We start from the raw sequence: 24,978 nt of genomic DNA on the forward strand, positions 1-24,978 counted from the left end.
ATTCCATATATATTTTTGTTAGCATACGGTATTTTTTTTAACATCTTTATTGGAGTATAATTGCTTTACAATGGTGTGTTAGTTTGTGCTTTATAACAAAGAGAATCAGTTATACATATACATATGATCCCATACCTTTTCCCTCTTGCGTCTCCCTCCCTCCCACCCTCCCTATCCCACCCCTCTAGGTGGTCACAAACCACCTAGCTGATCTCCCTGTGCTATGCGGCTGCTTCCCACGAGCTATCTATTTTACGTTTGGTAGTGTATATATGTCCATGCCAGTCTCTCTGTCACAGCTTACCCTTCCCGCTCCCCATATCCTCAAGTCCATTCTCTAGTAGGTCTGTGTCTTTATTTCCGACTTACCCCTAGGTTCTTCATGACCTTTTTTTTTCTTAGATTCCTATGTGTTAGCATATGGTATTTGTTTTTCTCTTTCCGACTTACTTCACTCTGTATGACGGACTCTAGGTCCATCCACCTCACTACAAATATCTCAATTTTGTTTCTTTTCATGGCTGAGTAATATTCCATTGTACATATGTGCCACATCTTCTTTATCCACTCATCTTTTGGTGGGCATTTAGGTTGCTTCCATGTCCTGGCTATTGTAAACAGAGCTGCAATGAACATTGTGATACATGATTGTTTTTGAATTATGGTTTTCTCAGGGTATATGCCCAGTAGTGGGATTGCTGGGTCACATGGTAGTTCTATTTTTAGTTTTTTAAGGAACCTCCATACTGTTCTCCATAGCGGCTGTATCAATTTACATTCCCACCAACAGTGCAAGAGTGTTCCCTTTTCTCCACACCCTCTCCAGCATTTACTGTTTCTAGATTTTTTGATGATGGCCATTCTGACTGGTGTGAGATGATATCTCATTGTAGTTTTGATTTGCATTTCTCTAATGATAAATGATGTTGAGCATTCTTTCATATGTTTGTTGGCAATCTGTATATCTTCTTTGGAGAAATGTCTATTTAGGTCTTCTGCCCAATTTTGGATTGGGTTGTTTGTTTTTTTGTTATTGAGCTGAATGAGCCGCTTGTAAATCTTGGAGATTAATCCTTTGTCAGTTGCTTCATTTGCAAATATTTTCTCCCATTCTGAGGGTATCCTTTGGTCTTGTTTATAGTTTCCTTTGCTGGGCAAAGGCTCTTAACTTTCATTAGGTCCTATTTGTTTATTTTTGTTTTTATTTCCATTTCTCTAGGAGGTGGGTCAAAAAGGATCTTGCTGTGATTTATGTCATAGAATGTTCTGCCTATGTTTTCCTCTAAGAGTTTGATAGTTTCTGGCCTTACATTTAGGTCTTTAATCCATTTTGAGTCTATTTTTGTGTATGGTGTCAGGGAGTGTTCTAATTTCATACTTTTACATGTACCTGTCCAGTTTCCCCAGCACCACTTATTGAAGAGCTGTCTTCTCTCCACTGTATATTCTTGCCTCCTTTATCAAAGATAAGGTTACTATATGTGCATGGGTTTAACTCTGGGCTTTCTATCCTTTTCCATTGATCTATATTTCTGTTTTTGTGCCAGTACCATATTGTTTTGATTACTGTAGCTTTGTAGTATAGTCTGAAGTCCAGGAACCTGATTCTTCCAGCTCCATTTCTTTCTCAAGATTGCTTTGGCTATTTGGGGTCTTTTGTGTTTCCATACACTTTGTGAAATTTTTTATTCTAGCTCTGTGTAAAATGCCAGTGGTAGTTTGATAGGGATTGCACTGAATCTATAGATTTCTTTGGGTAGTATAGTCATTTTCACAATGTTGATTATTCCAATATAAGAATATGGTGTATCTCTCCATCTGTTGGTATCATCTTTAATTTCTTTCACCAGTGTCTTATAATTTTCTGCATACAGGTCTTTTATCTCCTTAGGTAGGTTTATTCCTAGATGTTTTATTCTTTTTGTTGCAATGGTAAATGGGAGTATTTTCTTGATTTCACTTTCAGATTTTTCATCATTAGTGTATAGGAATGCAAGAGATTTCTGTGCATTAATTTTGTATCCTGCTACTTTACAAAATTCACTGATTAGCTCTAGTAGTTTTCTGATAGCATCTTTTGGATTCTCTATGTATAGTATCATGTCATCTGCAAACAGTGACAGCTTTACTTCTTCTTTTCTGATTTGGATTCCTTTTATTTCTTTTTCTTTTCTGATTGCTGTGGCTAAAACTTCCAAAACTATGTTGAATAATAGTGGTGAGAGTGGGCAACCTTGTCTTGTTCCTGATCTTAGTGGAAATGATTTCAGTTTCTCACCACTGAGAACAATGTTGGCTGTAGGTTTGTCATATATGGCCTTTATTATGTTGAGGTAAGTTCCCTCTATGCCTACTTTCTGGAGGGTTTTTATCATAAATGGGTGTTGAATTTTGTCGAAAGCTTTCTCTGCATCTATTGAGATGATATGGTTCTTCTCCTTCAATTTATTAATATGGTGTATCACATTGATTGATTTGCGTATATTGAAGAATCCTTTCATTCCTGAGATAAACCCCAATTTATCATGGTGTATGATCCTTTTACTGTGCTGTTGGATTCCGTTTGCTAGTATTTTGTTGAGGATTTTTGCATCTATGTTCATCAGTGATATTGGCCTGTAGTTTTGTTTCTTTGAGACATCTTTGTCTGGTTTTGGCATGAGGGTGATGGTGGCCTCGTAGAATGAGTTTGAGAGTGTTCCTCCATCTGCTATACTTTGGAAGAGTTTGAGAAGGATAGGTGTTAGCTCTTCTCTAAATGTTTGATAGAATTCGCCTGTGAAGCCATCTGGTCCTGGGCTTTTGTTTGTTGGAAGATTTTTAATCACCGTTTCAATTTCAGTGCTTGTGATTGGTCTGTTTATATTTTCTATTTCTTCCTGGTTCAGTCTCGGAAGGTTGTGCTTTTCTAAGAATTTGTCCATTTCTTCCAGGTTGTCCATTTTATTGGCATATAGTTGCTTGTCGTAATCTCTCATGATCCTTTGTATTTCTGCAGTGTCAGTTGTTACTTCTCCTTTTTCATTTCTAATTCTATTGATTTGAGTCTTCTCCTTTTTCTTGATGAGTCTGGCTAATGGTTTATCAATTTTGTTTATCTTCTCAAAGAACCAGCTTTTAGTTTTATTGATCTTTGCTACTGTTTCCTTCTTTTCCTTTTCATTTATTTCTGATCTGATCTTTATGATTTCTTTCCTTTTGCTAATTTTGGGGTTTTTTTGTTCTTCTTTCTCTAATTTCTTTAGGTGTAAGGTTAGGTTGTTTATTTGAGATGTTTCTTGTTTCTTAAGGTAGGATTGTATTGCTATAAACTTCCCTCTTATAACTGTTTTTGCTGCATCCCATAGCTTTGGGGTCATTGTGTTTTCATTGTCATTTGTTTCTAGGTATTTTTTGATTTCCTCTTTGATTTCTTCAGTGGTCTCTTGGTTATTAAGTAGTGTATTGTTTAGCCTCCATGTGTTTGTATTTTTTACAGATATTTTCCTGTAATTGATATCTAGTCTCATAGCGTTGTGGTTGGAAAAGATACTTGATACGAGTTCAATTTTCTTAAATATACCAAGGCTTGATTTGTGACCCATGATATGATCTATCCTGGAGAATGTTCCATGAGCACTTGAGAAGAAAGTGTATTCTGTTGTTTTTGGATGGAATGTCCTATAAATATCAATTAAGTCCATCTTGTTTAATGTATCATTTAAAGCTTGTGCTTCCTTATTTATTTTCATTTTGGATGATCTATCCTTTGGTGAAAGTGGGGTGTTAAAGTCCCCTACTATGATTGTGCTACTGTCGATTTCCTCTTTTATGGCTATCAGTACTTGCCTTATGTATTGAGGTGCTCCTATGTTGGCTGCATAAATATTTACAACTGTTATATCTTCTTCTTGGATTGACCCCTTAATCATTATGTAGTGTCCTTCTTTGTCTCTTGTAATAAATAGTCTTTGTTTTAAAGTTTATTTTGTCTGATATGAGAATTGCCACTCCAGCTTTCTTTCGATTTCCATCTGCATGGAATATCTTTTTCCATCCCCTCATTTTCAGTCTGTATGTGTCTCTAGGTCTGAAGTGGGTGTCTTGTAGACAGCATATATATGGGTCTTGTTTTTGTATCCATTCAGCCAGTCTATGTCTTTTGGTTGGAGCATTTTATCCATTTACATTTAAAGTAATTATCGATATGTATGTTCCTATTCCCATTTTCTTAATTGTTTTGGGTTTGTTATTGTAGGTCTTTTCCTTCTCTTGTGTTTCCTGCCTAGAGAAGTTCCTTTAGCATTTGTTGTAAAGCTGGTTTGGTGGTGCTGAATTCTCCTAGCTTTTGCTTGTCTGTAAAGGTTTTAATTTCTCTGTCCAATGTGAATGAGATCCTTGCTGGGTAGAGTAATCTTGGTTGTAGGTTTTTCCCTTTCATCACTTTAAATATGTCCTGCCAGTCCCTTCTGGCTTGCAGAGTTTCTGCTGAAAGATCAGCTGTTGACCTTATGGGGATTCCCTTGTATGTTATTTGTTTCTTTTCCCTTGCTGCTTTTAATATTTTTTCTTTGTATTTAATTTTTGATAGTTTGATTAATATGTGTCTTGGCGTGTTTCTCCTTGGATTTATCCTGTATGGGACTCCCTGTGCTTCCTGGACTTGATTAACTATTTCCTTTCCCATATTAGGGAAGTTTTCAACTATAAACTCTTCAAATATTTTCTCAGTCCCTTTCTTTTTCTCTTCTTCTTCTGGGACCCCTATAATTCAAATGTTGGTGCATTTAATGTTATCCCAGATGTCTCTGAGACTGTCCTCAATTCTTTTCATTCTTTTTTCTTTATTCTGCTCTGCAGCAGTTATTTCCACTATTTTATCTTCCAGGTCACTTATCCGTTCTTCTGCCTCAGTTATTCTGCTATTGATCCCTTCTAGAGAATTTTTAATTTCATTTATTGTGTTGTTCATCACTGTTTGTTTGCTCTTTAGTTCTTCTAGGTCCTTGTTAAACATTTCTTGTATTTTCTCCATTCTATTTCCAAGATTTTGGATCATCTTTACTATCATTATTGTGAATTCTTTTTCAGGTAGACTGCCTATTCCCTCTTCATTTGTTAGGTCTGGTGGGTTTCTGCCTTGCTCCTTCATCTGCTGTGTGTTTCTCTGTCTTCTCATTTTGCTTAACTTACTGTGTTTGGGGTCTCCTTTTCGCAGGCTGCAGGTTCCTATTTCCCATTGTTTTTGGTGTCTGCCCCCAGTGGCTAAGGTTGGTTCAATGGGTTGTGTAGGCTTCCTGGTGAAGGGGACTAGTGCCTGTGTTCTGGAGGATGAGGCTGGATCTTGTCTTTCTGGTGGGCAGGTCCACGTCTGGTGGTGTGTTTTGGGGTGTCTGTGGCCTTATTATGATTTTAGGCATCTTCTCTGCTGATGGGTGGGGGTGTGTTCCTGTCTTGCTAGTTGTTTGGCATAGGATGTCCAGCACTGTAGCTTGCTGGTCGTTGAGTGGAGCTGGGTCTTGGCCTTGAGATGGAGATCTCTGGGAGATTTCTGCCGTTTGATATTATGTGGAGCTGGGATGTCTTTTGGGGACGAATGTCCTGAACTTAGCTCTCCCACCTGAGAGGCACAGTCCTCATGCTTGGATGGAGCACCTAGAGCCTGTAACCCACACTGCTGGTCACACAGAAATCCATGGGTCAGTGAGGACAGGTGAAACTTGAGTCTGGTTTCAACTCAAACTTGAACTCCAGAGATAACCTGTCAGGTGAACGCAGCCCCCCGTGGAGAAAACTTTACATACAGCGCAGTGAACCACCCTGTGACTCCCTCCTCAGCACCTCCTGGCGGTTCTATCTTTTAAAACTGAAATCTTTGGTTCATATTTTAGCCCTCTGATTTTAAGCCATTTTATAATGTAACTGATAATACATTATATATATTACATAAAGCCTGTAGGAGTACTAAATCATGGCAGCTATTGAGCAGCAAATTTATGTAGGAAACGGAAGAAATCCTATCACAAATGCTGATGCTCAGAGAAATTCATTGACTCCTGGTTCTGTAAGAGAAACAGTCCCACAAAAAGTCAGGCCATATGTATGAAGATAAAGCACTTCTATCCTGGACGGAACAAAGAAGGTCACTGACTCCTTCAAATGAAGCAGTGGGCCCAGTTTGTGGCATATAGCTTATTAAAGGCCTATTTAGTGACTAGTGGAACAGCAACGAGTTTTAGAAAGAGCTGAAAATTATCAAGGAAGTAATCTAAAATAGTTTATTCAAAGCCAAGAAAACCCAATACCAACATTCTAATCAAGAGAAGCTGTACTTGGGTATATACACCTAAAGCTGACAACTAGACCTTAAAAAAATTACTTTAAAACACTTCTTAAAAATCTACCTTTGATATATGTATATGTATAGCTGATTCACTTTGTTATAAAGCAGAAACTAACACACCACTGTAAAGCAATTATACTCCAATAAAGATGTTAAATAAATAAATAAATAAATAAATAAATCTACCTTTGAGACGCTCTAATAAATCAATCTGTCCAGACGAAGCCATAGCTTCATCTTCAATACTTCCTTGTAGTTGTTTAAGTACTTCCTGTAAAAAAGAACACAATATATTAACATGACAAAATTCTAAGTAATTTTTTTTTAATAATATGAACTTAATTTTTTAAATTTTTAAAAAACTTTTTGGCTGCATTGGGTCTTCGTTGCTGTGTGTGGGCTTCTCATTGCAGTGGTTTCTCTTGTTGCAGAGATGGGCTCTAGGCACGTAGGCTCAGTAGTTGTGATGCGTAGGCTCAGTAGTTGTGGCTCATGGGCTCTAGAGCACAGGCTCAGTAGTTGTGGCTCATGGGCTTAGCTGCTCCATGGCATGTGGGATCTTCCTGGACCAGAGATCAAACCCGTGTCCCCTGCATTGGCAGGCAGATTCTTAACTACTGTGCCACGAGGGAAGTCCCCTAAATAACTTTTTGAAGACATGCTTCTACATTTCTTGGCATTTAGGTCTGCTTGGGGAACAAAGTGATTTCAGATCTATCTGAAAACGTATCATAAATTGTAAAGTACTCTACATATATTACCTATTGCTAATTATGAATAATAAATTATAGCCCAACAACAGTGATATTTTGTGATAATGGTGATTATGGGTAGTCCCCATGCACTATACTATATATATGGAATAGTTAAGATATATTATCTGCAACTTCTGAAATAATATAGCAAAGCGGATCATTCTCATCTTTCAGAGAGATCAACTGAGACTCAAAGACTTGCCCGAGGCACAAAAGCTGTTTAAAAAATCTGTTTAAAATCCATGTCTCTTAAGCTTATACCAACATGGCCATGAAAAACACCAGATTAACACAGTATGCTGTTTTATTTAACACCCCAATAAACAGCAAGCTTTTATATACTACATTTATGTACATTCTGCTAGTACACTGATTTATAATCAGCAGATAGTTAAGTGACTGTATGCTCACTGTCTCCTGACTTTTGATCCATTATTTCCTTTCCCATCTAAATCCTTCTGTTGATAAACTTTTGTCAAAGAAGGTTGGGAACTTTCATCTTCTATTAGTTTTTCTGTAATTTATATACATTTACATTTTATATATTCTGAGGCATCCCATTCTAGTTCACAGCAAAATCTTTTGTTGGCCAACTAGGTTTCCAAATGCAAAACAGTGTATTTGAACATTTACAATCTTATAGCTATGGGTAGTGTTCCTCTATATGAAAAATGATCCATAAATAGATTGAAAAGGAAATCTGTCAAAAAGTGAGTAAATGTAGCAAAGACAACTTCACTGGTTTACCTTGACAGTGACATTATAAGCATTAAGAAAAGAATCCCTATGTTAACAACAAGAAATAGCCTGTGACCTTAAGATTTGACCTTCAAATAATAGACCACGTTGGAGGTTGAAAGGCTTAGATAAGTAGACGTGGGACGTGGAGGTGACGGATATCCACGTTCAGAAATTATGTCAGAGTGTATCACAACTGTGGGATAGGAAATAAATTTGCACAGGGATGCCTTTCTCGAATGAATGTAGATTACTCTAAAACATTTAGTATAAACATCAGGACACCATCTCTTCCATAAAGTTTGAGATTACCACTGTAGGCTACCTGCAGTGTTTAGGATCCCAATTCTCCTTCCATCCACTGCTGCTTGTAGTCTTTCAATGATCCTTTAATCTTATCACTATTTCTTATAATCCCCAGTCTCACAATTCAACAACTGCCTTTCTCAAATAACTTCCAATTATATGTCTAATCCTAACCTCACTTGCAAATTTCAGACTCACTTTCCCAGTATGACTGATAGATGCTTTACATTCAGTGCATCTGGATGATATGCACTGCACATGTAAATGTCCGAACTATCATTTTGTGTCACTAAAACCTGTTCTTCGCCTTGTATTCCTTCAGTTAAATGGCAGTAGCCTTCTTTTGTACCTCCAGGCTCAAATCCTCAGCATCCCCTCCTTCATCTTCCTAATCAGTTATCAAATTCTGTATTCTAGCTCTATTATCTCTCTTATAGCCATCTCTTTTCTATTCTTACTGTCACTATCCTGATTATTAACCTCAAAACTACTAAAATAAACTCCTAAATGGTCCTACCTTGCACAGAACTATCAGAGTAAGCCTTTTAAAACACAGCTTTGATCAGGTCTCTCTTTCTACAAGATTATTCTCCAAAGCCTATCATCAAGAGTTCGCAGTGGTATTCTATGGAAGTTAGAATTGCAAGCAAATTTTTTGCTTGTTTTTGGTTTCCTAATTTTAAAACAACAGGTATTACAAAAAAAATATTGTTTTTAGAAAAGGTACAAGTACTTAAGAGTTCAAAAACAACAAGAAAAAGAAATCTTTGGCATCTCATAGGACATATACCTGATTTTTCAAAACTAATGGCACATTAACAGTTTTTAAAAAACATGTTAAAAAATAATAAAGAAAAACTAAAATAACACCAACAATAGAAATTAAAAGGCTATATAAACCTGCATGTCCAACAATAAAGGATTAAATAAATTTATGGCATTAGCCATACAATGGAATATTACAGAACTATGAAAATATTATAAAATAAAAAGATGACTTATATTAAATTAAAAAGCATGCTTCAAAATACGATCCCATTAAATGCATGCCTGCATAAAATGCACAGAGAGAAAAATATACACATTATCAAAGGTTACTGCTGGTATTAAAAACATTTTTTAAATGGGTGACTTTGATATCTCTTTTTGTTTGCCCATATTTCCTAATTTTTAAAAACAGTAAATATGCACAGCTTGTAATATGTTTTTTTTAAGTTTCTGTGCATGTGGTTAGAAGTCTGTTGATAAAAGTTCTAACCACAAAAGTAAATAAAACTATTGAAATTTAAGGTTTAAAAAAATTTTTTTTAAGACTTTCAAAGCAGCCACCTTGGAAGCTACTCATTCCAATATGTTCCATTAAACTTTTTTTGTACATTCTGAGTTATGAACCTCACCAAAAAAAGAAAAAAAAATGCACACGTTATTAATTCATAGTTAGATCCAGTTACCTTCCCTCAAGATGACATCATCCAGCATGACTACATTACTCACTACTTTGCTGTGAATAGTTTATGGCTATTCCATGATAAAAATTAGCCCTAATTTTTTTTCTGCTTTACTGAGATACAACATACATATGAAAAGTACACCAATATTAGGTTTCTGATGTAATCTAAGTATCCATGTAATCACTACCCAGGGAAGACACAGAACATTTCCAGCATCTCAGAAGGTTCCCTTTTGGCCCTTACCAATCAATATTCACTCCCCAGAGGTAACCAGTATTCTGATTTCTGTGTCTATTAGTTGGCATGCTTGTGAACTGCATATAAATGAAATCATACAGTATACAGTCTTTTGTGTCTCACGTTTTTTGCTCACCAAAATTTCTATGAGATTTATTCATGCTGTTGCATGTATCAGCTTTTTTTTAATGCTATGTAGTTATCCACTGTATGAATGCACCTCAACTGATTTATCCTTTATTCTCCCTCTTGATGGACATTTGGGTTGTTGCCAGTTTGGAGGCTATTATGAAGAATGCTACTATGAACATTTTTGCACATATCTTCAGGTGGACACATGCACTCACTTCTCTTGAGTATACATCTGGAAGTTTAAACGCTGAGTCATAGGGTTTAACTTTAAAAGAAACTGCTGAATGGTTTTCCAAAGATGATGTGCCATTTTATATTCCTACCAGCAATGTATAAGCATCTTGATGTTCCACATTTGGCATGATCAGTCTTTTAAATTTTAGTGATTTGATTAGGAATGAAATGATATTTGCACTTCCCTGAGGATAAAGGATGTTGAATCCCTTTACATGTGCTTACTGACCATTTACCTTCCTTTCTGAATTATTTTTTCAAGTTTTGGGCCAGATTTTAAAAACTGGACTTTTAAAATTCTTGGTTTGTAAAAATTCTTTGTATATTCTGAACCAAGTCCTTTATCAGATATACGTACTGTAAATATTTTCTTCCAGTCTATGCTTTGTCTTTTCATTTTCTTAATGAAGTCTTGAATAGATTTTAAGTTTTAAATTTGATGACATTCATTTTATACCTTTTTTCTTTTATGTTTAGAGCTTTATGTGTACTAAGAAATTTTGCCTTCATGAAGGTCAAAGCGATATTACCCTATATTTTCTTCCAGAAACATAATGGAGTCTTTTGATGAACAAAAGCTGTCAGTTTTAATGATGTCCCACTGATAAATTTTTAGTACTTTGGCATTTTATTTAAGAAATCTTTGCCTACTCTAAGGAGATGAAGCTATTCCCTAAGTTTTCTTCCAGAAGGAAACTGTTCTGTTTTCACATTTACATTTTTTGCATATGATTTACTTGAATTACTTTTTTGCATGAGTTGAGGTAGAGCTCTTGGTTCTTTTTTGTTTTTTTTCCTTCATACAGATATTTAATTGCCTCTGCACCATTTATTGAAAAGACCAGCCTTTCCCCACTGATCTGCAGGGATGCCTGGATCATAAATCAGGTGACCATATATATGTAGGTATTTTTCTCAACTCTATTGCTGTTAGTCTACTAATCTACTCTAATTACCACATTGTCTTAATAACTTTACAACAGCTTTACATTAATTCTCAGCTACTATGTCTTTAAATATTACTTTTGCTCCATTCTCTTCCCCTGCCCCTTCTAAGACTTCAATTATATTTGCTTTTACCTATTTGCCTGTGTCCCTCGTGACTCTTACATACTTTTTGTTTTCCATTTTTCTTCCTCTTCTGTGCTTCAGTTTGGATATTTTTCTATTGACCTTTCTACATGTTCACTAATTCTATCTTCTCACTAGTTCATTAATCCTGTATTTAACCTGTGACCAAGCCCATCCAATAAGTTAATGTCAAAAATATTTCAGTTGTAGAATATCTATATGACTCTTCTTAATTACAGATTCCAATTCTCTGTCGAGACTTTCTGATTTTTCATCCATTTAATCCAACCTTTTCTTTTCTTTTTTTTTTTTTGCGGTACGCGGGCCTCTCACTGTTGTGGCCTCTCCCGTTGCAGAGCACAGGCTCCGGACACGCAGGCTCAGCGGCCAGAGCACAGGCTCCGGACACGCAGGCTCAGCGGCCATGGTTCACGGGCCCAGCCGCTCTGCAGAATGTGGGATCTTCCCGGACAGGGGCATGAACCTGTGTCCCCTGCATCGGCAGGCGGACTCTCAACCACTGTGCCACCAGGGAAGCCCCAACCTTTTCTTTTTTCTCAAAACATTTAAATTATGTTAAAATCTTTGACTACTAATTACAACACATGGATCAACTTGGGATTTGCTTCTATTTTCTATTTGTTCTTTTGATTAGCAGTCATTTTCCTATTTCTTTGTATTTCTTGTAACTTTTAACTGCATGCTAGTCATTATGTATACAATAATAATAAAGACTTCAGATCAGATTTTGCCTCAAAGAGTTTGCCCTTTCCACCACTGGGGTCTGATTTCCTTCATTCAATAGCTGAAAATAGGTTGCAGGTGCAGTTTAAGTGAACTTCATATCTGATTTGGTTTGCCAAGTTCCTTGAATGTCTCTCTCCTCTACACTTAAACTGAGGAGACCTGTTGTACGAGTATTCCTCTAGCAGGACATGGCCTCCTAACATCCTGCCTCCACAGTCCATCCCCAGCATCCTTCCCCATAGCAAGACTCAGCCAATGCCCCATGCATTTTGAGAAAATTTGGGAAAACTAGCCATGCATTTGGAGCTCCTCTAAATGTCAATACTTCACATCTGCCCATGTGTTTGTCAAGACCTCCAACAGTTTCTTTCCTCCAGTAGAGTCCTGTGCCAGTGATGAATTATCAGTCTGTCCCTAGAAATAGCAAATACCCCTGGGGAAGAAAATTACCAGTGATCTCAGCTCATCTAGAAAGGGCTCTTTCCTCTTAGGAATTTTAGTTAATACAGTCCTTGATGATTTCACAGTTCTCCAATGTCTTTAAAAGTACGATTTTAAATTTTTGTCCAGTGTTTTCTAGTTGCTGCAGTAGTACTGAATGATTGCCTGGGGCTGCATGCTGCATACAACCTTAAAGAAGTCCTCAATTTCAGAGTGTTTAAGAGAAAATGCAACACAACTACAAAGCAATTCCAAATAAAATACTTCAAAAAAATGTTTTGAGAAACGACAGCTTTTTAAATTAATATGTAAATTTTAAAGGAGAGAATATTCATTTGTCTTTATAAATTCTGGAAGTTTTTTTTTTTTTTTTTTTTTTTTTGCGGTACGTGGGCCTCTCACTGTTGTGGCGTCTCCCGTTGCGGAGTACAGGCTCTGGATGCGCAGGCTCAGCGGCCATGGCTCTGGAAGTTTGGTTTTAAAAAGTTACTTAGTTACATTACATAATCACATTATTTTAAAAAACATTTTAAGATTTTAAAAACATCAGAGACTTAATTATTAGAGACAAAATATGCTGTGGTCATATCAGTAAATAGGAAATATTTATCAATGATCAACTGTGTCATTTCAAGGGGGTTTCTGCTTGACTCATTTCTGTTTTTCTCAATATATCATAGTTATTTATTCTTTTCATTACCAGATAAAAGTATACTTGGTAATTAAATCTTCAAAATAAATTATGAAATGTGCCAATTTGAATTTCTACTTCTCATTTTTTCTTATACTCTGAAAATAAAAGATGCTTTCCATGTATGGTTTTATAGTTTACAGAGCAAGTTATAAATATTTCATTTTGCTAAAATACAAAAAAGATAATAATAGTTGATTAATATTTTACCTAAAGATAATTTTTTCTATACCATGCCATATCTCAGTTTAAATGCTTCACAACACACCATATTTACCTTGTTGCTATGCTCACCATTTTAAAGTAAATCACGTTCATTTCTAGCCCTGGAGTAAAAAATATAATACATAATTTCTCTTAAGTTTAGCTGTAATTGCTGCATTTATCTGATCTAAATCCCACAAAATCTGTATTTTATTTTAATTACAGAAATGTCAAGTATATACATAAATGTAGAGAACAATATAACAAACTCCTATGTATACTCACATCTTACTTCAGTAACTATCAACTCATGGGCTTCTTTCATCTATACCCATAACCATTTTCTCCTTTCCCCTACAATCCAAATTTATCTGAAAAACAAATCTCAGACACACTGTTTCTTCTGTAAAAAAATTCGATATACGGGCTTCCCTGGTGGCGCAGTGGATGAGAGTCCGCCTGCCGATGCAGGGGACACGAGTTCGTGCCCCGGTCCGGGAAGATCCCACATGCCGCGGAGCAGCTGGGCCCGTGAGCCATGGTCTCTGAGCCTGCGTGTCCGGAGCCTGTGCTCCGCAACAGGAGAGGCCACAATAGTGAGAGGCCCGCGTACCGCAAAAAAAAAAAAAAAAAAAAAAAAAAAAAAATTCGATATGTATATTTACACAGGGATTCTTTCTAAACACAACCACAATGCCATCATTATACCTAAAAAATAAGCATTTCCTTAATACTCTCAAATATACAGTGTTCACATTTCCCTAACTGTTGTACACATACTTTCCTGACACACACACACAAAATATTTTTATAGTATCAATGACATGTAATCAATAGCAAAGCAGTATTCTCTTTTGCCACTAGATGGTACTACTGCATAAACTTCAGAAATCCTGAGACATCTAGTTGGAGGAGACACACCTTGCCTTCCATAGAGTAAATATGTTAATGATCAGTAAACATAATTCAAGATCATATGATGTATTCCAAAGTCTAATAAGTGATTTTTTAAGAAATAACCATTGTTTTGGATTAACTTTAATCCAGTGTAAGAAGTGCCAATGTTTCCAAGTGTCTTTTCACAACTCGATATTCTAAGACAAAATAAACAGGCCATGGTTCCTATTCTTTAACACCATACATAAAGCCTCTTAAAAGGAGAGAGACATAAATAATTTCAGTACAAGGTCATAACTGCTATGATAACATACACCCAATCCTGAAGAAATACGTGGATGGCTTAGCAAGGATGTCTGTAAAAGCACTTGCTGAGTAATAATCAGTTCACAGTTGAATTCAGACAATATTAGTATTTAATTAGTATTTAATATTAAATAGTAATATTCATGATGTATATTATACCACATGGCTAAGAGGTCACCCTGATATTCCACTGTAGAAATTTAAGGGTCTGACTTGTTACTCTGAGAGACATTCCATTTCAACATGGAGATGGATCTAAAGATAGGTTAAAATGTTTCCCAAAAATGAATTTTGAATTTGCTCAAGTAGTTTAAAAAAAAACCCAACAACTTTTAAAAGGGACCTCAGAATTCTGCACTACAAAAGAGACATTGAGATAGGCATGCCAGGAAGAATTCCCTACTAAGTATACTTCTGAAGTAGATGAAAGAGTAGTCCTGCTGGGAATTTTAAGTTTTTTGTCTTTAAACTTTTAAAACCATGTGGTTTTAAACTTTTAAAACCATGTACAATAATTTTAGATATATTATGTTGATCTGTGTTAAAATACCAGACTATACTTTTTTAACCTAGTAGGTAATTGAGTCAGCTGTTTTTAAGGTCACCCAAAGTCTGTGGTGAGAAAAAAATGTTTCTTTATAGTCTACTTAATCTCCAAAAGGACTTGAGGTAGGTATCTTGGAGATCTGTCAATTGCTACTGCCATAGAAATAGGCAATTAGAGTGGAAAAGATTTATAGATACATAGGGAGGGAGGGAGGGAGGGAGAGAAAGAAAAAGAGAGAGAGAGAGAGAAAGAAAGAGAGAGAAAAAGAAAGAAAAAGAAAAAGAGAAAGAAAGAAAAAGAAAGAAAAGCTCATATGAGTAAAAGGCTGAACTGTTATGATAATGAATACAAAAGTAAAAGAGGAGCAAAAATAGTTCAGTGATATACAGAAGCTTGAAGAATAAGGGAGACCTCAAAATGCATGGAAAAAGAACTAGAAGAGACTAGGAAATGAATACGGAATAAGAGTAGTGAGCAGACAGGAAGAAAGGGTCGGAAACCCAGATGGTTAAAATAGCCAAGGCACAGAAACAACACGTAGCAGGAAGAATTTTTTAAAAGAGAAGGAGGTAACAGTTTTGTTGAATCTCCAATTCTATAAAGTTATTAAATTCAGGGAGAGGAGAATCTGCCTAAGTAGCTGGAAATTAAAACAGTTAAAGTTTTAACCTTAATTATTTTGAAATTAGAACATATTTTCCCCAGTGCAGACTTAATATTTTATAACTTGTCGTGGAGGTTATCACAGCTTTTCAATGTTATTTGGGAAACCAATTTCAGGGCGTGAAGGTGTCATGGAAATCATCTATGCTAGTGCAATGACTGTATTTTCCAAATAAGGCAACTTCTAGAAGGGTACCCTAGAGTATGTAGTTTAGCTTATGGCAAAACCAGGAACAGGACCAGGTACTGACTTTCAGTTCAGGACTCTTCCCACTAGGGCACCCTGATTTTCTTGATCATCTATCATTGCAGCACTTAAGTGAAGACAAGATCTGAGAGAGTTGGGGATGATGGCAATATTTAATACTTGAGATATATTCTAAGGTTGTGAGGCTAGTTTCTATGAATTACACAGAATACCCACCCTCACTATAGTGACGGTTAAGTTGGCCTTTTATTTTTAAGCTTAAAAATAACTAAGAACTAACTAATGAGTCATTGGGGTTTTACAATCATTTTCTTTATATGATTTGCTGGATGAATTCAAAACATTTTGTTTAAAAATATAAATGTTAACTTTTGCAAGAAAGAGTTTACATATTACTGCTTAACTTACAACACACTTTTAAGTAAGTGAAGTGTCTAATCCCAAGCTTACAGAAAGGAGTACTGAATAAAAATGGATAAACTACAATTAAAAGTCACAGTCTTGATACCTTCATATTAGATGCCTCAGTTTCCAGTTTTGTAAGATGATTGGAATTATCTTCTAGCTCTTGTCGAAGATTTGAGTTCTCCATCTTCAGTGCCTCAACTTGCTTTAACAACTGATCATATGAAGCTGCAGCCATCCTTGGCTACCCTTGGACCTATAAGGTTAAAAAGGATTTTGAAATTCACTACTAAAAATATAGTGGCTGCTTGTTTACAAAGAAAGGGATAAACAAAACCCTGGAGACACTTAATAAGAAGAATTGTGTTTATGTAGTAGTTTCCATCTCAAAACAATATTGTGCAAGTAGCAGCATCTTTCTAAGAAGATGAAATACTGGGGTCTTAATTAAAGACAGATAGGGCTAAAATAGAAGAGAACTTCAGTAGTGTTTGAAAACAGTTGTCTTTTCACAGGTGGATGAGATTTCTATCAGGTTAGAATTTTTTAGAAGGTTTTAAAGATATTTTAAATGGCAAGACTTAGGAAATATAATCATTGATAAGAAATTTATTTATATTGGTAATATTAATTTATTTCTGGATTTTTTCCAATAGTCACATAATTTTAAAGCCAGAAGGGATTAATGAGATTAGGTATTGCATTCTACCACTTTTCATTTGATAAAAGGCTAGTCTCAAACATTATCCATAGGGAAGTATGAAGTTCCAAGAAGGCGTCATTAAAAAGGCAGTCATTAACAAAATGGACACAAGGGAGAAGTTTAGATTGAGACTTCAAATCTTTTGGATAGAAAGATGATAATAATTACTAGTATAAATTCTAATACATTCATCCAAAAGGATGACTATAACAGGCCATGCTATGGCATATGCATCTTGGGATCCACTGTGTTCAGACTGAGGCTGAAAGACACTTAAAGAAAACTGATGACTTCAGCAGTAGAGACTGTCAAAGAGAAGTGAAGAAGAGCCTGGCTGTTAATTACAAGACTATGAAAGAAGAGGGGAGAAAAGAAAGATATAGAAGATAGCCAGGTAATAAGAGGTCCTTGGCCTGAAGAATTAGAGAATGCTAGGAGTTACCTTCAGACTAACCAAGTTTCAAAGACCCAGATTCTCTTTTTAGTTTAATTCCAAACTCACTTAGGAATAAATAAAATTCTACCTATATTTAAAAGCTAAAAAGTATAACAAAGTTTGTACTCAAGCAATACTTAAAGATCTGGACATTTAAAAAAATGTTTCTGTAATAAAAATCCACTACACAAAATAAGGCAGACAAATTATAACACTGGCTAGTCATGACAATATTGGGGGTTCAGCAACTGGAAGGTCCCTAACAAGGGAAATCAAGGGACTCAAGTCTCGTCTGTTCACGAATGGCTAGAGTCAATGATAAACCTGGTGCAACCCACTGATTCCTGAGGAGGAAACGGAATCCTGGGAGGTGGGGATCACTCACAAAAGTCTTTACTGCTGAAAAGAATGACTTGTATTTGGAGATCTGGGTCTTAATTTCAGTCTTGGTCCTGTTTTTACCTTTGCCCCTTCATTGAAATTCACTTCACCATTTGTACAGTGGACATTTACTACCTTACTACCTGTTCTAATATAATTTACAGGGATATTGTTAGAATTAAGAAACAAAAGGAGGGTCTAAAAATAAAAGTGCTGTGTAAGTTATATTACAAAAATACACTTGAAACATAACTTCCTTAGTAAGACCTACTGTTGATCTATTGTTGTAAGCCCCAGTCCCCCAACCAATGGACAAGAGGTGAAGAATAATTCACCCTCTTGAAAAAGACAGAGATGTCTCAAAAACAAGGGAGAAATTCACAGGTGGGGTCACTTATCTGTTTTACACCATACCACTAATAAGCAGGTCTGGAAAGAGGTAGCACATTAAAAACCATGTGACAGAAGTGGGGATCTGACAGTATTTAATAATGTAAGCCCTAAAATCCTTCATTTCAAATAAAATCCTAACAGGTAATTTTCCACTAAAACAATAAAATAAGAGAAAAAGTAATAACACAGAGAAAGAGCAAAGTACACAGAAGTATGCTAAGACACAGAGGTTATAACCTCACACAATCACAAAAAGAACCAGATGGGCAAAATGAACACCAGACTACTAAAAGTGCTCTTCCCTGGAGGGAAAAGAATTCAGCCCTTCAGATGGACAATTAAAACATTTGATCATGGGACTTCCCTGGTGGTCCAGTGGTTAAGACTCCACACTCCCAATGCAGGGGGTCCGGGTTCGATCCCTGGTCAGGGAAATAGATCCCGCATGCTGCAACTGAGACCCAGCGCAGCCAAATAAATAAATAAATATTAAAAAAAAATTTTTGATCACCTTTTTCCCCCCTCCAGAATCAAATCATTTAAGTCACTTCTGCTTTAGAAAGCAGGGTGCTTTCATACAATTTTACAGGAAAAATAAGACGTTTCATGGAGTAATACTTTGCCTTATACCCTTGCAGGATGTTGCAGCCATCCCTAAGTCAAAACTGCTTACTGAAAAATTTAAGAACTCATAAATTTATTTTAGAATGCCTTTTATACAATCACATGAATTTCATACCAAATATATCTCAAATGAAAGTCACTCAGCATCATTAAAAATATCAAAATTTATCACATGAAATAGGGAAAAACTCTGAATCTTTCACGCTACTGAGAATATACAAAGATCTAAATTTGTTTTTCAGTAAGGATACCCAGTAAAGAGATCCTCACCCCTTAAGAGTAGGGTAGGGGAGAAGAAAGCAAAAGGACTGTATTTAGATTTTTATCCAAATGTTGACTGGAAAACAAATTTACCAGTATCCTAAGAAATTAATGCAAGGAGGCAGAAAAGTTTAGGCAGGCAATTAAAATTAAGTCCGAAGGATTCAATTAGAATTAAATATGAAGGATTCTTTATTATAATTTGAGAAGTTTGGGATCACTTTTTAAAAAATTAGTTAAACTGCTTTTATTGTTTGTTTGTTTTTGCGATATGCGGGTCTCTCACTAATGCGGCCTCTCCCGTTGCGGAGCACAAGCTCCGGACGCGGATGCGCAGGCCCAGCGGCCATGGTCACGGGCCCAGCTGCTCTGCGGCATGTGGGATCTTCACGGACCGGGGCACGAACCCGCATCCCCTGAATCGGCAGGTGGACCCCCAACCACTGCACCACCAGGGAAGAAGCCCTATTGTTTTGTTTTAATGAATTTAAAAAAAAGATGTATTTGCCAGTACTGTTAGATAGATGGTAATGAAAAAAGAGGAAAATACCAATAGAAAGAAGAAACCAAAAGAGTCATAAAAGACTACTTTGCTCAATTCTATGTAAATAAATTTGAAAACTAAATGAAATAGATAATTTACTAGAAAATGTAATTTATCAAAACTAACAACAAAAAGAGATGGAAAATCTAAAATTTACAACAAAAATCACTATTATAAAATCGACATTATTCAACATATTAATAGGTCTACACAGAAGAAAAATATTATCATGCCAAAGGTGATGAAAAGATGCTTTACAAATTCAATGTCCAGTTTTGTTGAAAATACTCAATATAATAGGACTTTTTTTTTTAACACAATATATAGCAGCCCAAAGCCAGTACCACAGAATATGGAAACACTGGGTATACTATATTCCTAAACTAAGGGAAAGCCCATTTTTACCACTCTTACTCATTGTACCAGTCAACACATTTAAGAATGAAATTAGAAAGGAATACTATTGGCAGATGATATAATTATATACCTACAATATCCAAAAGAATCAACTAAATATTACCACAACAAGATAGTCTAGTAATTTAGTGTAGTACAAAATATACAGAAACCTTTCCTTTATATGTGTAAAGAGAAACCAGATAGAAGATGAAATGGAAGAAAATATCTTATTTATAATAAAAAAACACAGGCAAAACCCCCCAAAAAACCAAAACCAAAACAAAAAAAGCACAGGCATAAACTGAACAAAGAGTTCAAAACATATTATGAGAAAATTATAAAATGCTTCTGAAAGACACAAAGGTACATTTCAACAAATGGAAAGACATACCTTGTTTGTGTACATAAAGATTCAGTATCATAAAGATGTCATTTCTCCCTAAGTTAATTTATAAATTTTACATGGTCCCAATACAAATATTATATAAGACTGGTTTTTATTTTGTTTTCTGCAGCTAGAAAACTGAAAAAAAACAAGCAAAAAAGGGAAAACATGAAAAAAGAGCAGGAGTACACCTACCACATATTAAATTACTGTACAAAGCCATTATAAGTAACATAGTATGAAGTCAACTGTACTGTACAGTAAGTTAATTTCTTAGTTCTGATCATTATACTATGGATATGTAAGATGTTAACATTAGGAGAAGCTAAGTGAAGGGTACATGGGAACTCTCTATTATTTTTCCAACTCTTTTGTAAGTCCAAAGTTATTTAAAAATAGAAAGGCTTTAAAAAGCCGTAATAGGACTTCCCTGGTGGCGCAGTGGTTAAGAATCCGCCTGCCAATGCAGGGGACATGGGTTCGAGCCCTGGTCCAGGAAGATCCCACATGCCGCGGAGCGACTAAGCCCGTGCGTCACAACTACTAAGCCTGCGCTCTAGAGCCCAAGAGCCACAACTACTGAGCTCGCATGTCACAACTACTGAAGCCCATGTGCCACAACTACTGAGTCCACATGCTGCAGCTACTGAAGACTGCACGCCTAGAGCCCGTGTTCCACGGCAAGAGAAGCCACCACAATGAGAAACCTGCACACTGCAATGAAGAGTAGCCCTCACTCGCTACAACTAGAGAAAGCCTGTGCGCAGCAACGAAGACCCAATCTAGCCAAAAAATAAATAAAATTTAAAAGAAAAAAAAAAGCTATGATATTGGCAGATGAATAGATCAACCAAGGGAACACATTTTTTTTTTTTTTTTTTTGCAGTACGCGGGCCTCTCACTGTTGTGGCCCATCCCGTTGCGGAGCACAGGCTCCGGACGCGCAGGCTCAGCGGCCATGGCTCACGGGCCCAGCTGCTCCGCGGCATGTGGGATCTTCCCGGACCGGGGCACGAACCCGTGTCCCCTGCATCAGCAGGCGGACTCTCAACCACTGCGCCACCAGGGAAGCCTGGGAACACATTTTTTTAAATTCCATAAGTAAATATATGTAAATTTAGTCATAATAAAGGTAGCATCTCAAACACACGTGAAAAGATAAACTTTAAATAAACGGCAATGGAAACTGGACAGCCATGAGGAAACTGACAAAACTGCACCCTTCCTTATACTACACACCAAGGTAAATTACAAAAGAAACAGGGATTTAAATGTTTAAGAACGTTACGTGGCATTTAAATCATGGAAACAGTTCTGTTTTTAACTAAAGATACTTAAATGGAATATACCTGCTTCCAAGAAGGCTATTATGGAGCAAATGAACATTTTAATTTTACCTGATTAGTTAATGGGTAAGGCACATGGAGGGCCTGTTGGAGCTCTGAAGTGATGATGTCTATTACTAGACTAGGAGTGACAGATCGGGTTCTTAGGTTCCTTTAAACAAATGCGAAAGTTTTTACTTGGTATAAAAGCTTAACTACTTTTAAATAAATAGGATACATCCATGCAGTGGAGTATTACATTGGCATTAAAAAGAATGAGGTTGATGTAAAAACAAACCAAAAAAAGGGGGAGAAAACAAAAAAAGAGTACAGATCACTATGTCTCATACTGTCCATCTTGTTCTAGTAAAAAATAAAAGGATTGTATAAAGATAAAAATGTCATTGAAAGGATATACAAAAGTACAGTCATTGCCTCTGGAAAAAACGGTCTCAGGTCTGCTGAGAAGAAGCTTTTCTTTTCATCGTATATCTTTGTGTAAAGTTTGAAGATCAGAGCAAAAAGTTGGTTTTTTGAAAAGACTGATTATGATTAAAGAGAGAGAAAAGCCCAAACATTTAAAATGAACAAAACTCAAAGGTGGGGGGAACTGACTCGAAGAAAAAGAAAATCTTAAAAGTTCTCCAACATTGAAAAACTGGAGCAGTAGTTAAATATTTCCCCTTTCCTTCTCCTAACACAAAAAATACCAGATTCAAATGGTTTTACAGACACCTTCTACCAAACATTTGAGGAACAAAGTATTCCAACCTTTTGTTTTTTATAAATGTATTTATTTATTTTTGGCTGCTGGGTCTTTGTTGCTGCACGCAGGCTTTCTCTAGTTGCGGCCAGCGTGGGCTACTCTTGGTTGCAGTGTGCGGGCTTCTCATTGTGGTGGCTTCTCTTGTTGCAGGGGCACAGGCTCTAGGCGTGTGGGCTTCAGTCGTTGTGGCACATGGGCTCCGTAATTGTGGCTCACGGGCTCTAGAGCGCAGGCTCAGTAGTTGTGGCACATGGGCTTAGTTGCTCTGCAGCATGTGGGATCTTCCCGGGCCAGGGCTTGAACCCGTGTGCTGTGCATTGGCAGGCGGATTCTTAACCACTGCACCACCAGGAAGTCCCTAAGGTACTAATTTTCTTCTCCATACAGCTTTAGCCATGTTTCATAGGTTTTAGTATAAAATGTTTCCTTCTCTATTTCTTGATAATTTATAATTTTAATATTGATTTCCTCTTTGACTCAGGGATACTTAAAAGATTCTTCTCAATTATTAGGTGTATAAGATGACTTGTGAGTCATCTTTTTATTGCCATTGATTTATTGTTTATTAGATTGATTGGAGATTGTTGCCTACAAATGCTACCATTTTGAATTTTTTAAGGTTTGCCTTGTAGTCAAGAACATGACTAACTTTCGTAACTATCTCACTGAAATTTAAGAAAAGGGAAAAGTGTACAAAGTTCTCAAAGTTATATACCTATTTATTGACTGTAGCATATTATTTAAATCCTCTGCATATCTGTTAAATTTTTGTACTTGACAGGTGAAATTTAGAAAGCCTACCATTTATTGCATGTCATGTAATACAGTAAGTACCATATATTAATATATATGTAATTTAATCTTCCCAACTGTGAGGTAGGTATCACTTCCCATTTTAGAGTTAAGGAAGCTGGGACTTCAAAATGGCAAATAATTTTCGTAAAAACACAGATCATGTGGCTAAGCCAGGATTCAAACTCATATTTGTTCCCAATGCTCATGCTCCTAAGACCATGTAATACTACCTCTACATGGCTTTCATGACCTGGTGTACCCGATACCAGTCTATGTTCCAAACTTATTTTCTATTAAGTTCCAGTATAACCCTTCTCCTTCAGTAATTCCCTCTTCACCATTCCATACAAACTATTTTGTACTTCTGCTCATAATTCATCTCCTTTTTTGAATGCCCCATCCTTTTCCCCTCTGCTTTGCTACCCTTTAAGGCCCAATTCTGTTGCCTTACATAAAACCTTCCTGTCTCCTACAGCCAGTAATGAGTCTTCCTGCTGATTGTACAGTAAATACTATACAACTTGGCTTAACTGTTCTCTAATTATTCCACTTTACTTTGGCAAGTTTTGTTTTCTACCTTTAAGACAAGGTTTGTATCTAATACTTAGCTTTTGTAATTCCCAAAATGCTTTACTCAGTGACAGCCACAAAAAGATAAATACATGCAAGAATGAACAGCCATGGAGAGCAAAGAACAGAAAAAAGAGGGCACAAATTCAGAGAATGTCCAGGATGACTTTCCCATTAAAAGAGTAAGATGATGGATTTCTCTCTATGCAATTCAAATCAACAAACATTTGAGAACTTATTAGTCACAAGACACCGTGCAAATATTATAAGGAGATTTTTGTGGGTTGAATTGTGTTTCCCAAAATGATACATTGAGTCACAGGTAGCTAATCTCTGGTACCTGTGAAAAGTGACCTCGTTTGGAAACAGGGTCTTTGCAGCTGTAATCAAGTTAAGATAAAGTCTTACTGGATTAGGGTGGGCCCTAAATCCAATGATTGGTATACTTAAAACAAGGCCAAGTGAGGAAATGAACACAGAGACACAGGAAAAACGCCAAGTGACAATGGAGGCAGAGACTGGAGTGAGGCAGCTGCAAACCAAGGAATGCTGAAGACTGCCAGCAACCACCACAAGCTAGGGAGAAAGGCATGGAACAGATGCTCTCTCAGAGTCTCCAAAAGGAATCAACTTTGCTGACACTCTGATTTTGTACTTCCAGCCTCCAGAACTGTGACAGAATACATTTCTATGATTTTAAGCCATGAGTGTGTGGTACTCTGTCACAGCAGCTCTACAACACCAGGGAAAAGATAAATTGACATGTTCCTTATTCTCAAGTATCTTATTAACTAGCAAATGGGTAGTATTCCAGTAGGAAGGGGAAATAGGATCCATACACAAATAAATCAGACGTTTGTGTCTCATCTTACATTCTCTTGGCTCACTTTAACTCTAGTCATTGCCGCATCAATCAGCTCACTGCAAGATATAAACTGACAGCACGACGGCTGACAGGTATCCTTTTGTTTTCTGTTCTAGTCTCAGTGACAACCCAGTGTGGGTCACCAGCATTCATGCATATACAGCCTATAAAAGAGT

At 36.4% G+C, this 24,978-nt stretch overlaps 1 protein-coding gene across 13 annotated transcripts in view; it reads right to left on the reverse strand.

The window, feature by feature from the left end:
* APC (APC regulator of WNT signaling pathway) overlaps positions 1-24,978 on the reverse strand; it is a gene marked incomplete at its 5' end in the record, with an annotated part of 135,900 nt that overhangs the window by 71,312 nt on the left and 39,610 nt on the right. For 6 of the 13 annotated variants that reach the window (XM_079917400.1, XM_079917399.1, XM_079917398.1 and 3 more), the window contains 2 exons: positions 6,509-6,593; positions 16,459-16,611. In XM_079917400.1, the coding sequence (XP_079773526.1) occupies positions 6,509-6,593; positions 16,459-16,593 (220 nt within the window). Of the gene's footprint in view, positions 1-6,508; positions 6,594-16,458; positions 16,612-20,487; positions 20,606-24,978 lie in introns of those variants that run through there. The other 7 variants (XM_079917393.1, XM_079917402.1, XM_079917401.1 and 4 more) reach the window with 2 other exon arrangements.

This window comes from Stenella coeruleoalba (assembly GCF_951394435.1).
Source record: "Stenella coeruleoalba genome assembly, chromosome: 3".
NCBI classification, from domain to species: Eukaryota; Metazoa; Chordata; class Mammalia; order Artiodactyla; family Delphinidae; genus Stenella; species Stenella coeruleoalba.